The following is an 18,785-nucleotide window of genomic DNA, read 5'->3' on the forward strand; positions in this document are numbered from 1 at the left end:
ACAGTAATGTATACTTTTCCCTGTGAGACCCATCCCTAGAAAATGCACTATAATTTTCCCCCAATTTTAACAGAACTCGGCGAGCACATGCCGTTGCTTCACAAGCAACAATTTGAACCACAATCAGTGCCAGATGGAGTCACTCGGGATACGCCAGTATTCTATTGCAAGGCTACAAAAGAAGTCTTTTTGACACATGAGTAAGCAAATGGGAAAATGGTTTAAATTTCGGATTTTTTTGTTGGAAAAATAGGTTGGAGCACTTGAAAAAAAGAGCCAAATAAAAAAACTCCAATTTTATCCGAAAAAAACCTTTTTTGTTCGAAAAGAACCGAAAAAAACCCCAATTTCGCAGAAAAACACCTATTCTTCCCAGTCAAACAAAAACAAAAAACAACCAAAAAACTCGTTTATTTTTTGCAAAAAAAAGACACCCATTTTTGCCAAGAAACCCAAAAAAAATCTTTGTTATTAAAAAAACCCCTCTTTTTTTCCCAAAAACGAAAAAAAACCGATTTCTCTCCGCAAAAAACCCCAATTTGTCAGAAAAAAACAAAGAAGAAACATTAAAAAGGAATTTAAAAAACCTATTTTACAAAAAAAAAGCAGAAAAAATATGCAAAAAACCTATTTTTCCAGAAAAATGCGAAAACCCCCCCCCCCCCCCATCTTTTTGCCGAAAAATACAAGAAAATCCCATTCTTGCAAAAAAAAATTCGGTTTTGTCAAAAAAAATTAATTTTTGCCAAAAAATGAACACAAAAACCTTCTTTTTTTTCCTTGAAAAAGCCCGAAAAAAAACGTTCAAAACCAAAAAAAACCCCCTTTTTTTTCTTTAAAAAAACCTGAAAAAAGGAAAAAAACTCCGATTTTTACCAAAAGATGAGCAAAAAATCCCGAAAAAAATTGACAAATTGCAGGACCCAATTTTTACCGAAAAAAATGCTCAAAAAACCATTTTTGTCAAATATCTTCAATTTTTCAGAGAATATTTCAATCGAATGATTCTACTCAACTCAACAGCCTGGTCATGTTCTCTTACTCGAAAATCAAATCTAACATATTTCGAAGCAATTGCCAGTGAACGAGAAGCCGAGCAAGAGCTCTGTAACTTCCCAACAGCTCTCGAAATTCCAATTACTTTAATTGTTCATAAATATACGAATCGTGGCCGTTTCGAAGATCTCGTAAATGATATTTATCACATTTTAAAAGATCGATTTTTCAATAACGAAGAAGTCGCCTACGCCGAGAAAAGCCGCAAATTTCTGGCGAAAATCGTCGAATCCAACCAAATCGAAGAGCAAAATCCATCTTTTGAGGGTGGAAGTGAGCTCAAAGAGCCCATTTTACCGCCGCCTGACACTTTTCGATACACACTACAGATTCTTGATCCAGCGGTGTCGGAAGAAGAAATGTATAGAGAAGGAATTGCTTTTGATCGACTTTTGTGAGTAAAATTAGGAAAATCACACGAAAATTGGAAAAAAGAAGAAATTTGACTCTAAAAATGCAGTTTTTCAGTTATAGGAACTTCTGACCAATCAGCGCCTAGCCACGCCCACTTTTGAACCAATCAGCGACGATCTGTGCCGCTGATTGGTTCAGAATTGGGCGGAGTCAGGTGCTGATTGGTCGGAAGTTAATAGTGACGGATTTTGACAATTTTTGGCAATTTCTGAATTTTTTGAGTAACTTTTTTGTATTTAAAACAAAAAAATCCAGAAAAAATTGCACTATTTTTTATAAATTTCGATTATAATTTTTTTTGGGAAAAAAATTCCAAAATTTCAACAAAGAAAAAAGCTAAATTCTCTCTAAAAACTAGCGAAATTTTTTTTTTAGAATTTACGAAAAAAATGGCAAAAGTTTGGAAAAAATCAAAAAATTAACGAAAAAATGTAAGAATTAACCGGAAATTGTACAAAATTGCGAAAAATTGAATGAAAACTAACGATTTTTTAAAGAATTTTACGTTTATTTTTCGATATTTTTTGAAATTTTTATAATTTCCCAAGCTACAGTAACCCTACAGTACCCCTACAGTTTGGAGGAAGAAAATCAAAATTAATTTCCCCAATTTTCAGCCGCTCAAAAAACATTGGATCCCGTCAAAAAATCCGTTTATTCCTTAAAAACTGCTGTCAAATGTCGCCGGACAGTGAACGCTACACACTAAAATTCCAGTTTTTGGAAAAAATCGATAATCTCTACTGGACCGATGTAATGTCTGGCGCTGAGCCAATTTGTCCTCAAACTCCTGCTCTGCAACGTGGACGTGCTCCGAATACTCTCAAGGCTGGGGATCATGAACGAAAAGAGAAGAAGCCGAAAAAAGAGGAACGGGATCCCGCGGCTCGTGAGTTCCTTTTTTTTTTATAAAATACATATTTTTTTTCAATAAAAAAATGCTCTGCCGGAAATTTTTTTTTCGATTTATTCATTCAGAAATATTTTTAAAATGACAAAAAGAATCGGTAATTTAACGGAAAAAGTTTGAAAATTGATGAAAAATTCAAAAATTTAACTAAAATTTGGAAAAGCTCAGAAAAAATTTTAAAATTTGCGAAAAAAAAAATTTCATGTTTAATTTTTAGTAGTTTTCCGTTAGTTTTCAGAATTTTATTATTATTCAGAAAAAATATAAAAAAATTAAATTCCGAAAAATTCTAAAAATTGACGAAAAATATTAAAAAATAACAAAAAGTTCAAAATTTTGCGAAAAAATTACCGAAAATTGATGAAAAACCAAAGAAAAATTTCAGAAATTCAGAAAAAAATTTAAAACAGAAAATACGCAGTTTTAAGAGTTTTTTGTTAATTTTTAGAATTTTTAATAATTTTTCAGAAAAATTCTTTTTTTTTCAGAATTTCTCGTATTTTTAAAAGAATTTTCCGTTAATTTTCAGAGTTTTTAGAATTTTTATGTAAACTTTTCGTTAATTTTTTAATTTTCAATATTTTCAGTTTTTTCGAATTATTTTTAAAAATCTTCGTTAATTTTTAGATTTTTAAACTCTTCGTAATTTTTAAAATTTTCAGTTTTAAGATAAAACGACCAAAAATGAGCAAAGTATGAAAAAAAAAATTATAAATCGGAAAAATTGGCAAAATTTGAGATGAAATTCAGTATTTTTCAAATTTTTTGAAAAAATTAGTTATCAAATTCGAGCAAAAAATCGACTAAAAACTCATTTTCCAGCTCCACGACCACGCGGAAGACCACCAAAAACTCCGGAACAAAAAGCATTGGACAAAAAGGAGAAACAAATGCGAAAACGAGCAGAAGCTGGACGAGAAGCTCCAAAACCTGATGATTTCGACTTGACAAGCAGTGGAGCAATGACTTTATCGATTCCAGTAAGCCCAGCGAAAAAGAAAATCCGCCGAGAAAGTGGCTCTTCGATGAGTGGAAAAAAGAAAACAAAGATTCTGGAGCAACAAGGCGAGCTCTGCTTCTTTTTCAGTGAAGCTCGACGTCTCGGGATTGATGTCGGCGGTTTGGAGCAAGAGGAGAAGCTGCTCAGTGGGAAGGCTGTCGCGGATTTCAAGCAACGGGTTAAAGAGGAAAAGGATGCTGAAAAGGAGAGAGCCAAGGAGGAGAAGAAGCGAAAAATGCGGGAGAAAACGGCTTATAATAAGAAGCGAGAGGATTTAATCTGTAATGATTTGAAGCCATTGCCAAGATTTCCGAAGTTGGAGATTCCGGAATGGATATCTAATGCTGAATTTGAAGATTATCTATTCATCTTCCAATTTTTCAATTCCTTCAAACAACTGCTCCCGCTCAAAGAGATCAGAGGATCCGACGAGGTTCAATTCTCGGATATCATTATCGCTATCAAATGCAATGATCCTCAGAACTCTTCGTTCGCAGATCTTCTCCGAGTCCTTCTCTCAATCAGAACTGATATAGCTGATGAGGAGGATGGAGATGAAGCAGACATTAATAACCGTGAAGAAGTCTATCTGATAAATGCTCAAAATTGTGATCCGGCTCACGTGACACATGGAGATTCGATACGAGATCTTTCGGATTTACACTTTAAAATTCGAAAAATACATGGAAAATCTGTGAGGCATCTACCGGTGGATTGGATGACATTGACTGAGGTTCTTCGGTTGATATTTGAGACATCTGGATATTATACTGGAATGGCTACACATCGGCATCGGCTCTATGCTCGGGGTAATTTCCGAGGCTATGAAGATCCGGCCTACGAATTCCGCACCCGACATCCTGGAATTATGGAGAAGCTTCGAACTCTGACTGTCTTCGATTTGGAAGCTCCCGAGCGGCTGGAAATTGTGAAGACACTGATCTACCAGTTGCTCACGTACTCCAAGTTTCGAGGTCACTTGGAGCAGCGTCAGAATGAGCTCGTGGAGCTGAAACGGGAGCAGAAGAAGCTGAAAGCGTGGGATGTTGGACAGGAAGGAGAAGCTAATGCGGCGAGGTTGCTGCTGGAGTTGGCTCCGGCTGGAGCATCTGGAGCACCGGACGTTAAGGAGCAGAAAGAGCCACCCGTTGTGCGGCGGTTGAAGGCGCATATTAAGGCGATTAATGAGGGAAGGAGATATGATAAGGAGGATTTGGATGCGGTTAGTACAGAACATTTGAATTTCCCGCAAAATGTGTTTTTTCAAAAATTTTGAATTTCCCGCCAAAAATTTTTTCCCCAAAAAATTTGAATTTTCCGCTAAAATCTTTCACTCAGAAAATTGAAATTTCCCGCCAAAAAAATTTTCTCAAAAAATTTTTCTCAGAAATTTCAATTTCCCGCCAATAATTTTTTAATCAAAAAATTTGAATTTCCCGCAAAAAAAATGTTTTTTTTTTCGAAAAATTTGAATTAAGAGCGGAGTTAATCGCTGATTGATGCTACAGTTTTTAGTTCATTTTTCCGGATTTTTAACAATTTCGAGTTTTTTTAAAAAGACAGCCAAATTTGGGTTTCTTATAGGCTTTAAGTGGAGATTAATGACAAAAATAAGATAATAATCAATTTAAAAAATTGATTTCCGACTGCTTCAACACTGAAAAATTGGCGAAATTGAAGATTTTGGCTAAAATTATGCAATTTTTTTGGAATTTTCATTTAAAAATTTGGTCTTTTTGGGCCCTTTTATTACCTTAATTAATTAATTAAAATGAACTATTTTTTCAGATTGTGCTGGAATCGGTTCCCTACGCTTCGCTGTCTCTCGATGAAATAGTAACTGCCCGCGAACTTCAAAAATCCGAATTCAAAATTTTAATGGATTCTCTGATATCGAAAATGTTCCAAATCTACAGTAAAATCAGTGATATACGATTGGGAAGTGATCGAGCATATCGAAGATATATTGTTATGGAAAATCTATCAGCAATTCTTGTTGAAACGGCAACTTTTCAAGAATTGGGAATATATTGTGATGAACCATCGATTATTGATGATCCATTGAATCTTTTGGAGAATGAGCATCAAGAAGTATTTATTTGTACAGGAAATATGGATACATGTAGAGTTCATGGAGATGAAAGTAATAATTGGACTCGTTGGAGTTATATTCGGGATCGGGAGCAATTTGAGCAACTGCTCAAGGTACAGAATTTCGAGAAAAAAGGAGAAAAATCCAAAAAAAAACAGAAAAATCTCAATTTTTGTGATTTTCTCAATATAAAAAACATAAAAGTTAATTTTAATTAAATAATACCGAATTAAAAAATATTTCAAAAATTGTTTTTTTTTTCATTTTTAAAAAAATGATTTTTGGAACAAAAGAATTCAATTACATTTACACATAGATAATTTTGAAAAAAATCGAAAATTCTCAATTTTGTGATTTTCATTTAAAAAAATTGGAAACGATGTCAAGTTCTGCCAAAAAATTTTGGGTAATCAATATTTTTAAGATTAAAATTAGTTTTATTTTAGAAAAATTAAATATAAATTAATTAAATCATAAAATTGATTTTAAAAATATTAAAAAATATATGTAAATTTTAAAAAAAATTAATTAAAATTTGTTTAAATTTGGTTAAAAATTAAAAATCCACATTGAGTGGGTTTCACGATTTTTTGGAACAAAAGTTGTAAATTTTAGGTTAATTTACAAAAATAAAATGCCAAAAATCACATAAATTTAAAAAAATTCAAATTTTTATCATTTGACTTCACCCGAAAGGTTATATTTTTGATTATTTCAAACAGATATTTCTATATTAGGAAAATGTTGTTCTGGCAATAAGCTATCTGAGAAATACCGATTTTATTATAAATATGGATTTTTTTTTTGATTTTCCGATATTTCGAAAAAATTTTCCATTTTCAGAAAATTTGGTTAAAATTTTGGCCATTTCTTCCTTTTAGAAGAAATTTTTCTCATCAATATTAACAAAATTAGATTTTAAAAAAACATATTTTATGGTAAATTTTCTGAACATTTTTTTTCGATTTTTCGGAAAATCGAAAAATCAAAAAAAAATAAACAATTAAACAATTTTTGAAATAATCCCCTGTTCGCAACTTTGCCGAATTTTTTTTGCTGCTTTTCAAAGAAAATATGAAATAAAAGACAATTTTCGTTTTTTTCTTACTTTTTTCGAAACAAAAATCGAAAAAAAAAAATTCAATCAAAATTTTCCCTAATTTCAGTCCCTAAATCCCCGTGGAAATCGAGAAGTGGAGCTGCTCGAAGAGCTCAATGAATATCGACCGAGCCTTTTGGAAATACTTGAAGAAACTGAACGTCTACATGAAGAAGAAGAAGATGAAGATGAATGGAAATCTCAATTCATGACAAATGATCCGAATCCTGGGGATACTTATAATATTGATTGGGATGCTGAAATGCGAGATCTACTACTGGATTTTGAGGAAAAAATCGATCAGGGACAAATGGGATCAATAGAAAAAATATTTGAATGTAATCGAATTGAATGGAGAGATAATCTTAAAGAATCGGGAAATGTTTGTATGCTTTTGAACGAAGATATTTCTATTTTTGGAGAGATTTCTGTGAATTTGGAGGAATCTGAGCATTTTTCGGATTCTATGAAACTCGCCATCGCATTTTATATGATTATCAAGAGTATTCATTTGAAATTCATCAAGGCTCCGTATATTAGTCCGAATAAGGATGAACGTTAGTTTTTTTTAATGAAAAAAATTATTGATAAAATGCAAAAAAAAAATCATAAAAATTTGTAAAATTATTGATTAAAAAGAGATTTTTAAAAGTCGAAAATTACAATTTATTATTTGTTTTTTGGCCGTTTTTTTTTTAATTTTTAATTTTTAATCTTTAAGGGTAAAAATGTCAGTTTTTATGGGTTTGAAACAAATTTTTTTGATTGAAGAAAAATTCCTTCGATTAATTTCTTAAAAAACTAATTTCGGAAAAATCGGAAAATAGCGTTTTTTTGGAAAAAATTTTATAACAAAGTTACATCGTAAATATTGATTTTCCGATTTTTTATGGGTTTTTTTTGTGGAGAAAATGGAAAAATTAATTGTTAAAAATTATTAAAAATTTTACAGTAAAAAATACGAGAACTCTGTAGATTTTTTTAATTAAAAAAATATGAGAAAACCCCAATTTATTCCAATTTTTACTGTAAAATAAATGAGGAAAAGTTGAGATTCGGAAAATCGGAAAAAATGTAGAAAAGAGTATTTAAAAAAAACGAGGAACCCGTAGATTTATCAACAAAAACATCAATTTTGATGGAGAAGAAAATCACAGTTTATATTTAAAAACCGCAATTTATTGGAAATTTTGAATTTTTCCTAATTTTACCTGAAAAAATATAGTTTTTTTTTTCAATTTTCAACGAAAAAAAATCCCATTTTTCCAGACAGAAACTCCGCAAAAAAAACGATAAATCTGAAAATTTGGAAAAAATGTACGAAAAATACTATACATTTATCAAAAATATGTTCATTTTTTTCTGAAAAGTGAATTAAAAAAACAATAAATTGAACACTTTTCGAGATTTTTTGATAAGTTTTACTTTTTTTTTTTAATTTTACCCCATTTTCAGATGTTTCCTAATTTTTTTCCCTAAAAAAAATTTAAAAAAAAACTAAAAATCGGACATGTCGAAATTCTCTGGAAAAAATCGGTATTTTTCGATTCCCAAAACAAAACAAAAAAAAATAACTCAAATGTGACATTCTTCCGAAATTTTCTAAATAATTTATGTTTTTCCTAATTTTCAAATAATTTTCCGTCATTTTCAGACGGAAACTTGAAGCCCTCCGAACTATTCATACGTTGGCAAAGAGCACTTCTCGAATGTGAATCCCATTCAGCTCTTTCTCTATTCATCTCAACATTCGAAGGATCTATCAAATGGGATAAATCTCGTCTCCAAGGAAAATGTCGTTCATGCCGACGAAAAGCCGCTGCTCATGATCTTGTATTGTGCTCTGAATGTGATAATTGTTATCATTTGAAATGTGCAAAGCTGGATGTTAACTCAGATGCTCCAGCTGATTGGATGTGCACCAGTTGTAGAGCTCAACAGAGAAAAGTTGAGAATGAAGCAAAACGAATGGCTCGGGATGATGATCAATTGGCTGAATCTTCATCACAAGAAGATGTTGCAATTGGAAATATATCGATTAGCGATAATTTCTCTGAAATTGCTCCAAAAACTGCTGAGCCAGCTGAGAGCTGTAGCACCCCGACAACTTCTAAAGAGCCGCCAACTATTCGAACTGCAAGTGGTCGGGCTGTAAAACGAGTTCATTATTCTGATATTCATGAAGGATTAAGCTTGAAAAATCGGAAATCCAATGGATCCATGCCAGTCACACCTTCGGAGAGACCTGTTAGAAATGTTTCTGTTAGAATGTGAGAGTTTGGAATTTTTTTTTTTGACGGAAAACTTAAATTTTCTGCTGAAAAAATCGTTCAAAATGCCTTTTATGATTTTTTTTTTCAGAAGTTTCATATTGTTTGTTAAAAAAAAAATTAAAGAAAAAATTTCCTTTTTTTTGGAAAAATTGAATTTTAAATCTGAAAAATTGGTTAAAAACCGTTCAAAACACTGAAATAACTGAAATAAATTTTTTTAATTAAAAAAATTAAATTTTGAAAATTCAATGGAAAAAGTAGCATTTTCTACTGAAAATCCATTTAAAATTTGTTCAAAAAAAATTTTTTTTAAAAAGAAATACAACTTTTTTTGTCAGAAAAATTTTAAAAAGCTCAATTTTTTTTCAAAAATTGTAGAAAAAATTATAAGATTTGTTATTAAAAATTGCTACAATTTTGGACTTAATTTTCCAAAAAAACCAGCATTTTTTTTCTGAAAAATCCGTTCAAAATTTGTTTAGAAACTATATATTTTTTAAGAAATTCGAGTTTTCTGAAAAAAAAACTTTTTCCTCAAAATTTGGAGTGAAAGTTTTGTTTAAAAACATTAAAATTTAAAAATTAATTTTATAAATATCCTAAAAATAATTATACATATTTTGAAAATTCCTGAAAATTCTAAACATTTGTAAAAATTAGTGGTTTTTTTGTAGTTTTAAAAAAAATTTAACTTTTTTTTTCAAAAAAAGTAAAACATTAATATTCAAAAAATTAAAAATATTATTTTTTAAATAGTTAAAAATTCATTTTTTTTTGTTGGAAAAATTGAGAAAAAGATAAGAAATTTTGTTTGGTTTTTTTTAACCGCCAAAATTCAGGTGTACATCAATTTTTTTGAAATTTCTTAAAAGTTGGAAAAAAAATTATTTTCAACTTTAAAAGGATATTTTAAAATTCGAATTTTTTCAATTAATAAGATTTTTTTTCCAGATTTGACGTTGAAAACGAGAATGTTTTAACTGATGAAGATGATTCTGACGGTGAAAATACGCGAAAGCGAAAGACACCAACATCCAAGAAATCAGTCACATCAACACCGACTACAAATGATATTTCCCGTGTCATAATACCAAATATTAAAGAGAAAATGACATTAATTGAGACATTATTGAAAGAAGCAATGCGTCAAGAATGTTCATGGCCATTCCTTCAACCAGTTGATTCGAAAGAAGTTCCAGATTACTATGACGTCATCAAACGGCCTATGAATTTGAGAACTATGATGAATAAGATTAAGCAGAGGATTTATAATAAACCTATTGAGGTTGATAGTTTTGAAATTTGACAATATATTTGAAAAAAAATATCCAAAAAAAATTGCTTTCTGCAAAAAAATTTATATTTAAAAATTAGCATTTTTGATATAATTAAAATTTTTTAATTAAAAAAACAAAGCATTAATTTTTTTTTGTTGAATTTTTTTTGAAAAAAAACCGCCAAAATTCCAGGTTCGCAACGACTTCCAACTAATCCTATCAAATTGCGAGACGTACAATGAGCCGGAAAATGAAATCTACAAGCTTTCTCGAGAACTTCACGATTTTATGGCGGATCGTCTCGATGAGATCATCGATCAATAAACATATTCATTTCATTTTTCTGTTACTTTTTTTTCTTGAATTTCTACTTTTACCCCCCTCACCTATCAATTTTCATACTTAAAAAAAATTCAAAATATCCATATCGTAAATCCACACAGACTACACAAAATCGTATCTCAATTGTTTTTTTTCGCTCTTTTTCTCTAGCTCTCTCTCCTTTACTATTTCCTAGAAATGTACTCATTTTCTGTTAATTTTTTTTTACAATTTTTTCGTTCACATTTTCTTTCTCTGTCGGTCTTAACTCAACCGCTCCCCCGTTACAAAAATCTCAGTCAAAAAAAATTAATTTTGACACGTCATATTTGTTGTTCTTGAGGTCCCCCTGTGACTTTTCAAAACGTTATTTTAATTGTGCTATTTTGTGTCAACTACTGATGAAAGTCATTGAAAATGAACTCGTAAATTTGAAATTTTAGTTTGAATTTTCGGTTTAGGAGCAGTTTTCAGTGTAGAATTAGCACTATATATTGAATTTTAGAATTAAAAAAATCGAAAAAAAAAATTTTTTTTTAGGGTTTCTTTTTAAATTTAGAAGTTCAAAATGGAACATATAAACTTGCCATTAAAGGGGCGCGGCTTAATAATATTTTTCAAATCAATAAATTTCCAGCTCCAAAAAAATGGCTTCCCAAAAGTTAACAAAACTGTTCGCCAACTCATTTAAGCTGGCGACAAGTGATCTCGCAAATCAATACGCTCTACCGGTTAAATCAATGACTGGAATGATTGTGAGCAAGTATGGTGCATCGAAATCCAGGCGGCTCAATGAGAAAGTCGTTGAGAAAATGGATATTGGGAAAGATGATTTTCTATTTGAAATTGGATTTGGACGAGGAGATGCTATGAAAATGTGCTTTGATCGGGTTAAAGACGGCCGGGGAATGGTAGGTGGAGAGGGTGTAGGCAGGCCTGCCTGAAATGCCTGAAAATTGTAAAAATCTGTAAATCGTGGCCTAGAAAAAGCAAAAACTCGGCCACCGATTTATTTAATTTTTTTCCCACAGACTAATCTGAAACTTTGCCACCCGATAGTGGCCGAGTTTTCTCTTTTTCGCGGCCATGAAGCTCGATGCCGGCTAATGTATTAAAAAAAAACCCAGTCAGATGCACCATGTCTTCACTTTCGCGGTGTGCATTTTGCCACGTGTGGCCTAGAAAACAACTCGGCCACCAATTTTAATCGTATGTTTTAAACAAATTTTTACACCTTCTAGGTGTCCCAAAACAACCTCTTTTCTCGGCCGTGGCCGAGTTTTCTCGCCTCACGGCCACGTAGCAAATCTGATCATTTTCACATTCTCTTTTTCTCTCTAACACCTAAAATTTCCAGGTATTCGGTGTTGAAAGATCCGGCTATATGAACGAACGAGCCATCAAACGATTCGTTCTGGAAATCGCCGAAACCGATAAAATCCGCATCGATTCGGCAGTTGATCTACGGAATCTACCGTATCCCACTGATCTATTCAATCATGTATTCCACGTGGATCTCTTCTATTTTCTACAACAAAATGCACTGGTAAACATTAATCGGGAACTGCTGAGAGTTCTGAAACCCGGTGGAACATTGATTTGTGGAATGCAATTCGATCGGTTGAAGAAATTGACGGAAAATCGAATACTTGAGGAGAATCAGTGGGATCCAATGAGATATCTGTGGGCACTGGAAACGGCGGAATTTAGTGATGTTAAAGTGCTTATTATATTGAGGAGCAAGCGCGCTCCACTGCAAATTGAAAACTCTCCGCCCCCAAACCATGGGTCTCGTTAGGTATTTGACTCCAAAACCGTAAATTCGAAAATTAAAAAAAACTTCAAAACTACAGTATTCCTACAGTGTCCTTACAGTACTACAACAGTACTACTATAGTACTCCAATAGTACTACTACAGTACCCCTACGGTACTCCAATAGTACTACCACAGTACCCCCGTAGTACCCCTACAGTATTCCTACAGTATCCCTACAGTACTTCTACAGCACCCCTATAGTACGAATACAGTATTCCTACAGTGCCCCTACAGTACTCCTACAATACTCATATAGTACTACTACAGTATTCCTACAGTACCCCTACAGTACCCCTACTCTACTTCCATAGTACTGCTACAGTACCCCTATATTACTACTACAGTACCCCTACATCCTACTGTACCCCTATAGTACTATTACTGTACTCCTACAGTACTACTACAGTAATTCGCGGTTCGGCCGCCAAATACCTAACGAGACCCATCATTCGGGGGCGGAGCATTTCCATTTGGCCATGGAGCGCGCTTGCATCACGATTTCAAAAAGCAACACTAAATTCCAGATCAACTACCATAAGGACCCCCAAATTGGTGAATATCAAATCATCTCGGCTACAAAATCTACTGATCCTCTAGCTGGACAAGATCCTGAAGAATTAATGAAAAAATTGGCGATGGATATGAAGAAAGAACGACTGGCCGAAGCGATGATGAATGATAAAAAGAATTTTGAAGATCTTTAATTTTTTCGGTTAAAAATGTTTTTTTAAAATAGGTTTTTAATGATTTTTTGTTGTTATTTTTCGCTATAAAAATAGGTACTTTTGAAAATTTGTTTGGAAGAGTAACATTCTTTATTAGTGTGAAAAATTGGAAAAAAGTTTAAAAAAATTCAAATTTTCGCGCCAGTTTCAACACTAGATTTCCCATGCTCAGGTCCCGGTGCAATTTTATTTCTGAATATTCCACTAAAGTACAGATTCAGTAATGGCATGGATATTTCCGGGAAATGATTGAAAATTTGAAATGTTGATGCGAAATGGAAACGAGCATCGCCTTCCTCAGAATCTTGTTCGAAATATTTTGTCTTCATAAGGATGTCGTATGGAATTATTATAATCTGAAAGATGTTAAATTATATTCCTACAGTACACAACTATAGTACTACTACTGTACTCCTACAGTACCCCTACCGTACTCTATAGTATTCTTACAGTACTCCTACAGGACCTCTACTGGACCTCTACAGTACTACTACAGTATCCCAACTCAATATCCCTTCAGAAGACAACATGTTTTTCCAAAAACTACAGTATTCCTATTATCAAAATATAAAAACTGTCACATAAAATTTGACTACAGCGACGCACGCGAAATATTCGCTCTCGATTCTAGAAACGTCAGTTTTTGCGCTGTATCTTCGCATTTTCTCGTCTCCCGTTTCTGTCATCACCCGTGGTTCCAGCTGTTTTTACGGCATGAGGAATCGAGAGCGAATATTTCGCGCGCGTCGCTGTAGTCAAATTTGATGTGACAGTTTTTATATTTTGACTTTACAGTATCCTACGTTACCCCTAAACCAATATCCCTTTAAAAAAAGTATTTTTTTCCAAAACTACGGTAATCCTACAGTAGTTCTACAGTATCCCCATATAACTCTTACAATACCCCTACAGTACTTCTACAGTACCCCCCCCCCAGTTTCCCTACAGTACTCCTAGAGTACGCCTACAGTACGTCTACAGTACCCCTACAGTATATCTAAAGTACTGCTACAGTACCCATACGGTACCCCAGCTCAAGATTTCTTAATTTGCAGCAATCCTAAAATACCTTTACAGTACCCCTAAAGTACCCATATTCCCTAACCCAAAAAACTCACTAAATATAAAATAGATGTGATAAGTATTTCTATATGAACACTTTTCTCCTCTCTAGACATATTTGTGGTATTTATAAGAACCTTTTTATTTTTCTGTCTCTTCAAATAGTACAAAATCATATAACAAATTATTGATGCTACTGGAAACAAATGAAACATGCGATGGATACTCTAAAATGTTTTTAAAAGTTAAAATTAAAACTAAAGTAACCCTTATTTACCTTATCACTGTAAATATCGCCGTGTCCGTTCCAGGGGTTTTCGAAGAATCCCAACCACAAGATAAATATTCGTTTTATTTTGAAATTTCTCAAACCAAGTATTCCAATAGTAATAGAAAAAGATGCACTGAATAGAATAAGAATAACAATTTGCACGTTGCCAAATATTCGATGATTCCAAGTTTTAGAAAAAAAGCAGAACAATTGGTTTAACGACATTTGAAATATAATTGTCAGGCAGAAAAATCGACTACAGTAATCCACGAGAAGAGAAAATTGAAGGATATCTTCTAGGAAAAGGGAACTTTCAGATGTCATTTCCAGCATAATTATTGCGAAGATTAGGAATGATACTCGGAATATAATCATCGATGATCGGACAACTGTGAATGCAAAAAATGGGGTCTGAAATGACAATTACTTGACAATGTTCGGTCAACTTTCAGGAACTTTTTTGGGATTTATTTTTTCTCTTTCTCTCCACCAAGCCTAAGCCTATGCCTAAACCTAAGCCTGAGCCTATGCCTAAGTTTAAGCCTGAGCCTATGCCTAAGCCTAAGCCGAAGCCTAAGCCTAATCCGAAGCCTAAGACTACGCCTAAGCCTAAGCCTAAGCAGAAGCCTAAGTGAAATCCAAAGCCTGAGCCTAAGCGGAACCCAAGGCGATTCAGACTTACCAACTTCAAGCAATTCTTCTTCAAAATAAATATAACCATAAAACTCTGAACCATAACGTTCAAAACTTCCAAAACCAATAGTAATATAATTTTAATCGAATAAGAATTATGTTGTGATGGGTCTTGAAACGGCTCCGGAGCACATATAATTTTTACACAAGGGGGTGTAGGGAGTACAAGTGGAGAAGTAAAACTGGGTGAGGAATTCATTTTTGGAAAGTTGGGAAGTAAAAATGATAACTAAAGCTGAAGTTTTGATCAAGAAAACCGTTGAAAAGATTGTGTTATTTAGTGTTAGCTATAATTATACAACTTTATATGTAAACTTTTAAACAAAAATTCAAGATAAAGTTCACAAATTACGTGATTTTTTTTAATTTTACACAAATAAACTCTCAACAAAAAACAATGAAAATAACTTCACGTGAACTTCTTGAAAAAGAAGGAGGGAACAAAAAACAACTACGTGTGTCCAAATAATCATCAAACATTTATTCCAGAAATTTTCAACTTTCTGCTGCAGATATTCAATTTTGCTGTTCTTTCAGTAAAAAAGTATCAAAATGAAATGTGAGTTTACACCTTTTTCTGCATATTCCAATTCTGCTCGATTTCAGATTGGAAATTACTATTCATTGGATTTCTAATTGTTAATTGTCATGATAATATTCCAACGAGTTTAACTGCACAATTTGTCAGTGGAAATGCAACAGGAGCCATTGTTACTAGAAGTGCTCCAGAAGGTCAGTGAATGGCTCGTAAATCTTAAGGAAGCGGACATGTTTTTGGCCAATTACCCATGGTTTTCTGAGTTAGAGGCTCTGACATCTTAGACGGTGTCAATTTCTAGAAGAGTAGCTGCCACGTGGAATTTGTTTTGAATTCTGTGACGTGGATTATTGATTTTCTTTTGAAACTACGTGGCAGCTTATTGAGAGTTCACGAGTACATTTCCATGTAAATTAAAGTTAATCATATTTCATGAGAGTTTTTTTCTTTTCTGGTTGATCTCTGAAAAACGCCAAAAGCTTATTTTTTTTGAAAAAATATAGCGTTACACATGTTGTTGCCTAGTTTCAGAGATTCAAGCTCCCTTCTAAAAATGTTTAAAATGAAATCATTGCCTCTGGTTTTTTGTTGAGATTGTGTAGAATAGTTGCCTAGAATTACCACCAACTCTAGTTCGACAAATGCGCCTTGGGTAGAGGTTCCCTTGAATCTTCAAATCTTTTACCTCTAGACTCATTAACTTCTATTTCAGATTCTTCCCTCGATCGAATCTCTGAGATGCTCGCTGCTCATGCTCGTCTAACTATTGGAATCACTATTTTGGCGGATCTTCTCGAACCATCTATGATCAGTGTACTTGCTGGATTTTTCAATATTGAGGAGTCAAGTATCAATGGATTATTGAAAATTGATCAATCAAAGATCAAAAGACTCATTGGAGACCTATCTAAAATGAAAACTTCTGAAATGGATTTTTCCAATTTGACAAATGGAATTGAACACTTAGAAGAGATGTACAAGGAGTTCAATAGTTTGCCACCTATATCGACAGACAATGAAGACGTGAGAGCGCCGTCCTATAAGAAAATTATAGAATTGAACGAATTCCCTGAAACGAAACAAGATGAATTGGAACAACTTGGAAAATATTCGGGCGCAGTGACAACATTGAAAAACAATGTCGATTTGTATCCCACATATATGAATTGTACTATTTCGCCAAATGTTGATAAGAATGCAGCCGCAACAGCCTTCCAAAATTTTTCAACCCTCATGAATATAATTCTTGAACCTTGGGAGAACTTCAAAAATCTCGAGCAGGAGGATTTTACGACGGTATTTAAATCTGTCAACAAGAAACTGGAAGTTTATAAAAAGGTCGATCTAACACGTGTGTCCGCGACTCAAGTCGGTACAGGAGTGGCGATATCACCATTCTTCTCGAATGTTCTTTCGTACTTGGAGTCATCACATGCAATCAAGTTCATCGAAAAACTAACAAATGCTGACAAGAATACTCTGAACGATTTAAGAAAGTGGACTGGAGCATTTCCGGATGAACTTCTGAAAATCGAAGATCTGAAGAGGGATATCAATGAAACCTTTTTGAAAGAGACACTGACTGAAGACAATTCTCCATTGGATGCTCTTTTGAAAACTCTGCAACCACTATTTGACTCCGATTCTGTCATAAAAACATTCTGGACTGCTCTGGAAACTTATGATTATTCAAAAATAGCGGACACAATCAAAAACCTGGATTCTCTATTGAAGTTGCTGATTGAATCAGGAAGTTCTTCACAAGATTTTACCAATTCATTGTCAACGGTTCGAAGAATTGTGGAATATGCAAAGTTGATCAACACCAGCAATCCACAAGTGACAAATTTTGAGAATGGATACATTGATATTCTGAACGCCTTAGGCAATTTGAGTTCTCTGAAATCCGCTGTGAAAGAATACAGAGGAAGCGACGAGTTCACAAATGCTGCATCTTCATCCGTTTCAGGCTACCATTCACGCGTGAGAAGTATGGATAAATCTAATTGTTATTTTGTGATTAAAAATGACAATTTCGACAATGCTGACAAACATTTCCCAAAAGTTGTCGAGAAGCTCAAAAAATTCAACCAAGAAGCCATGGAACTCAAGGCTCTCATTTCAAAGATCCCAATGTGGCAGGAGACAACGGAAAACTTAGAGATGTACATAGATGAAACATTCGGTCCATTCAAAGATAAAATTAACACCAGTCAACAGGATCTATCAAAAGTGAAAGGTGGAATCGGGTTCGTCAATCTACATAAAACGATGTTTGCTACTGGAGAAACCACTGTCGACCTGAATGAACTTCAAAAGATCAAGACAACTGGTGTGAACAATGTTCAGAAGAGGTTGGACGGACTCAGTGATTTGAAGACTCAATCTTTATACAAAGAAGTTATCAGATTCCGAAAGAATTTTCGTCTCCGAGAGAAACTTATCAGTGGATCCATCTTATTCCGTGACATGTCCCGACTTATCAAGGAATCAGAAGTATTCGATAAACTAGCAGAAACTGGAAATGCTCTTTGTCTGAAAGTGGTGAACACGAGTTCCGAAGATGTCCCACGGAATGAATTTTTGAAGAAATTGGATGTTCTGAATACAACAACTCATCGAATCAAGGATCTTCTTGCTCATGCTTTGAAACTCAAAAAAAGATATACAGACGTGTCAAATACGGATTTATTGCATGCAAGATTCCTTGTCGATAACCTTGTGAACCTTCCAAATCCAGAATATAAAGTTGAAGATTGGACAAAATTTGTTGATATCTTGAATGGAACAAATATGGCAACTGCATCCACTGAAATCTCTGAATTCTCCGAAGCAATCGAATCCACTTTTGATCTGGACTTTACTGCTCATCAGACTGAAATTATTGGTACTTATTGGAATCTTCGTGCATTGTTGAGACTTCATAGATCACTTGTGGCTATTGATCATGTTTCGTGAGTTAATTTTAAACTTGTAATTCCTCAAATATACATTTTTTTCAGACAAAAATCCTTCTGGGAACGTTACAATCATTGGATTCAGTTGTCGATGCTCGTTGGTATTCTCAGTTTAATTAATATCGTTGTCCTGGCTCTAATCAAAATCAAACTCAGAAGAGATGCACAAGCTGAAAAAGAAGAAGATGAAGATTATTATTGATTACTTGTTTCTAGCGTTCCGATAATAAATAGATTTTTGAAAATTCTAGAACTTGCATTGATCACGAGATTATCTTAC

General features: G+C 33.3%; 4 protein-coding genes and 1 non-coding gene across 5 annotated transcripts; 3 read left to right on the forward strand and 2 right to left on the reverse strand.

Moving 5' to 3' along the window:
- The first annotated feature begins 73 nt into the window (after positions 1-73).
- athp-2 (Bromodomain adjacent to zinc finger domain protein 1A) lies at positions 74-10,879 on the forward strand. Its single transcript, NM_062366.6, has 9 exons — positions 74-200; positions 986-1,450; positions 2,088-2,359; positions 3,203-4,602; positions 5,169-5,585; positions 6,639-7,128; positions 8,226-8,841; positions 9,796-10,129; positions 10,314-10,879. Exons 1-9 carry the CDS (start codon positions 88-90, stop codon positions 10,443-10,445), a joined length of 4,239 nt encoding a protein of 1,412 aa, NP_494767.2. The 5' UTR covers positions 74-87; the 3' UTR covers positions 10,446-10,879.
- A 200-nt stretch (positions 10,880-11,079) lies between these two features.
- H20J04.9 (Methyltransferase domain-containing protein) lies at positions 11,080-13,050 on the forward strand. Its single transcript, NM_001027053.8, has 3 exons — positions 11,080-11,353; positions 11,800-12,162; positions 12,784-13,050. The coding sequence occupies exons 1-3, from the start codon at positions 11,090-11,092 to the stop codon at positions 12,961-12,963; spliced, it is 807 nt and encodes a 268-aa protein (NP_001022224.1). The 5' UTR covers positions 11,080-11,089; the 3' UTR covers positions 12,964-13,050.
- Positions 13,051-13,112: 62 nt separating this feature from the next.
- On the reverse strand, positions 13,113-15,209 carry H20J04.7 (Serpentine Receptor, class Z; the record flags this gene model as incomplete). Its single annotated transcript, NM_062367.1, has 4 exons — positions 13,113-13,340; positions 14,103-14,273; positions 14,324-14,728; positions 15,000-15,209. The coding sequence occupies 4 exons, from the start codon at positions 15,207-15,209 to the stop codon at positions 13,113-13,115; spliced, it is 1,014 nt and encodes a 337-aa protein (NP_494768.1).
- Positions 14,849-14,939, reverse strand: H20J04.10. The gene has a single exon (NR_050990.1). It is a non-coding gene; the product is annotated as an Unclassified non-coding RNA H20J04.10 (non-coding RNA).
- A 295-nt stretch (positions 15,210-15,504) lies between the features above and the next one.
- H20J04.1 (uncharacterized protein) lies at positions 15,505-18,750 on the forward strand. Its single transcript, NM_062368.4, has 4 exons — positions 15,505-15,569; positions 15,617-15,742; positions 16,261-18,502; positions 18,551-18,750. The coding sequence occupies exons 1-4, from the start codon at positions 15,563-15,565 to the stop codon at positions 18,705-18,707; spliced, it is 2,532 nt and encodes an 843-aa protein (NP_494769.1). The 5' UTR covers positions 15,505-15,562; the 3' UTR covers positions 18,708-18,750.
- Positions 18,751-18,785: the final 35 nt, after the last annotated feature.

This window comes from Caenorhabditis elegans, chromosome II (assembly GCF_000002985.6).
Source record: "Caenorhabditis elegans chromosome II".
Lineage (NCBI taxonomy): Eukaryota > Metazoa > Nematoda > Chromadorea > Rhabditida > Rhabditidae > Caenorhabditis > Caenorhabditis elegans.

Excerpts from the sequence above, each read along its gene's own strand:
- athp-2 (NM_062366.6), top strand. The coding sequence starts at position 88 with ATGCCGTTGCTTCACAAGCAACAATTTGAACCACAATCAGTGCCAGAT. Across the intron at positions 5,586-6,638 it reads AATTTGAGCAACTGCTCAAG|TCCCTAAATCCCCGTGGAAA; the intron begins GTACAGAATTTC and ends CCCTAATTTCAG. Across the intron at positions 7,129-8,225 it reads TAGTCCGAATAAGGATGAAC|ACGGAAACTTGAAGCCCTCC; the intron begins GTTAGTTTTTTT and ends CGTCATTTTCAG.
- H20J04.9 (NM_001027053.8), top strand. The coding sequence starts at position 11,090 with ATGGCTTCCCAAAAGTTAACAAAACTGTTCGCCAACTCATTTAAGCTG. Across the intron at positions 11,354-11,799 it reads TTAAAGACGGCCGGGGAATG|GTATTCGGTGTTGAAAGATC; the intron begins GTAGGTGGAGAG and ends TAAAATTTCCAG. Across the intron at positions 12,163-12,783 it reads CGGAATTTAGTGATGTTAAA|ATCAACTACCATAAGGACCC; the intron begins GTGCTTATTATA and ends ACTAAATTCCAG.
- H20J04.1 (NM_062368.4), top strand. Across the intron at positions 15,743-16,260 it reads TACTAGAAGTGCTCCAGAAG|ATTCTTCCCTCGATCGAATC; the intron begins GTCAGTGAATGG and ends CTTCTATTTCAG. Across the intron at positions 18,503-18,550 it reads GTGGCTATTGATCATGTTTC|ACAAAAATCCTTCTGGGAAC; the intron begins GTGAGTTAATTT and ends CATTTTTTTCAG.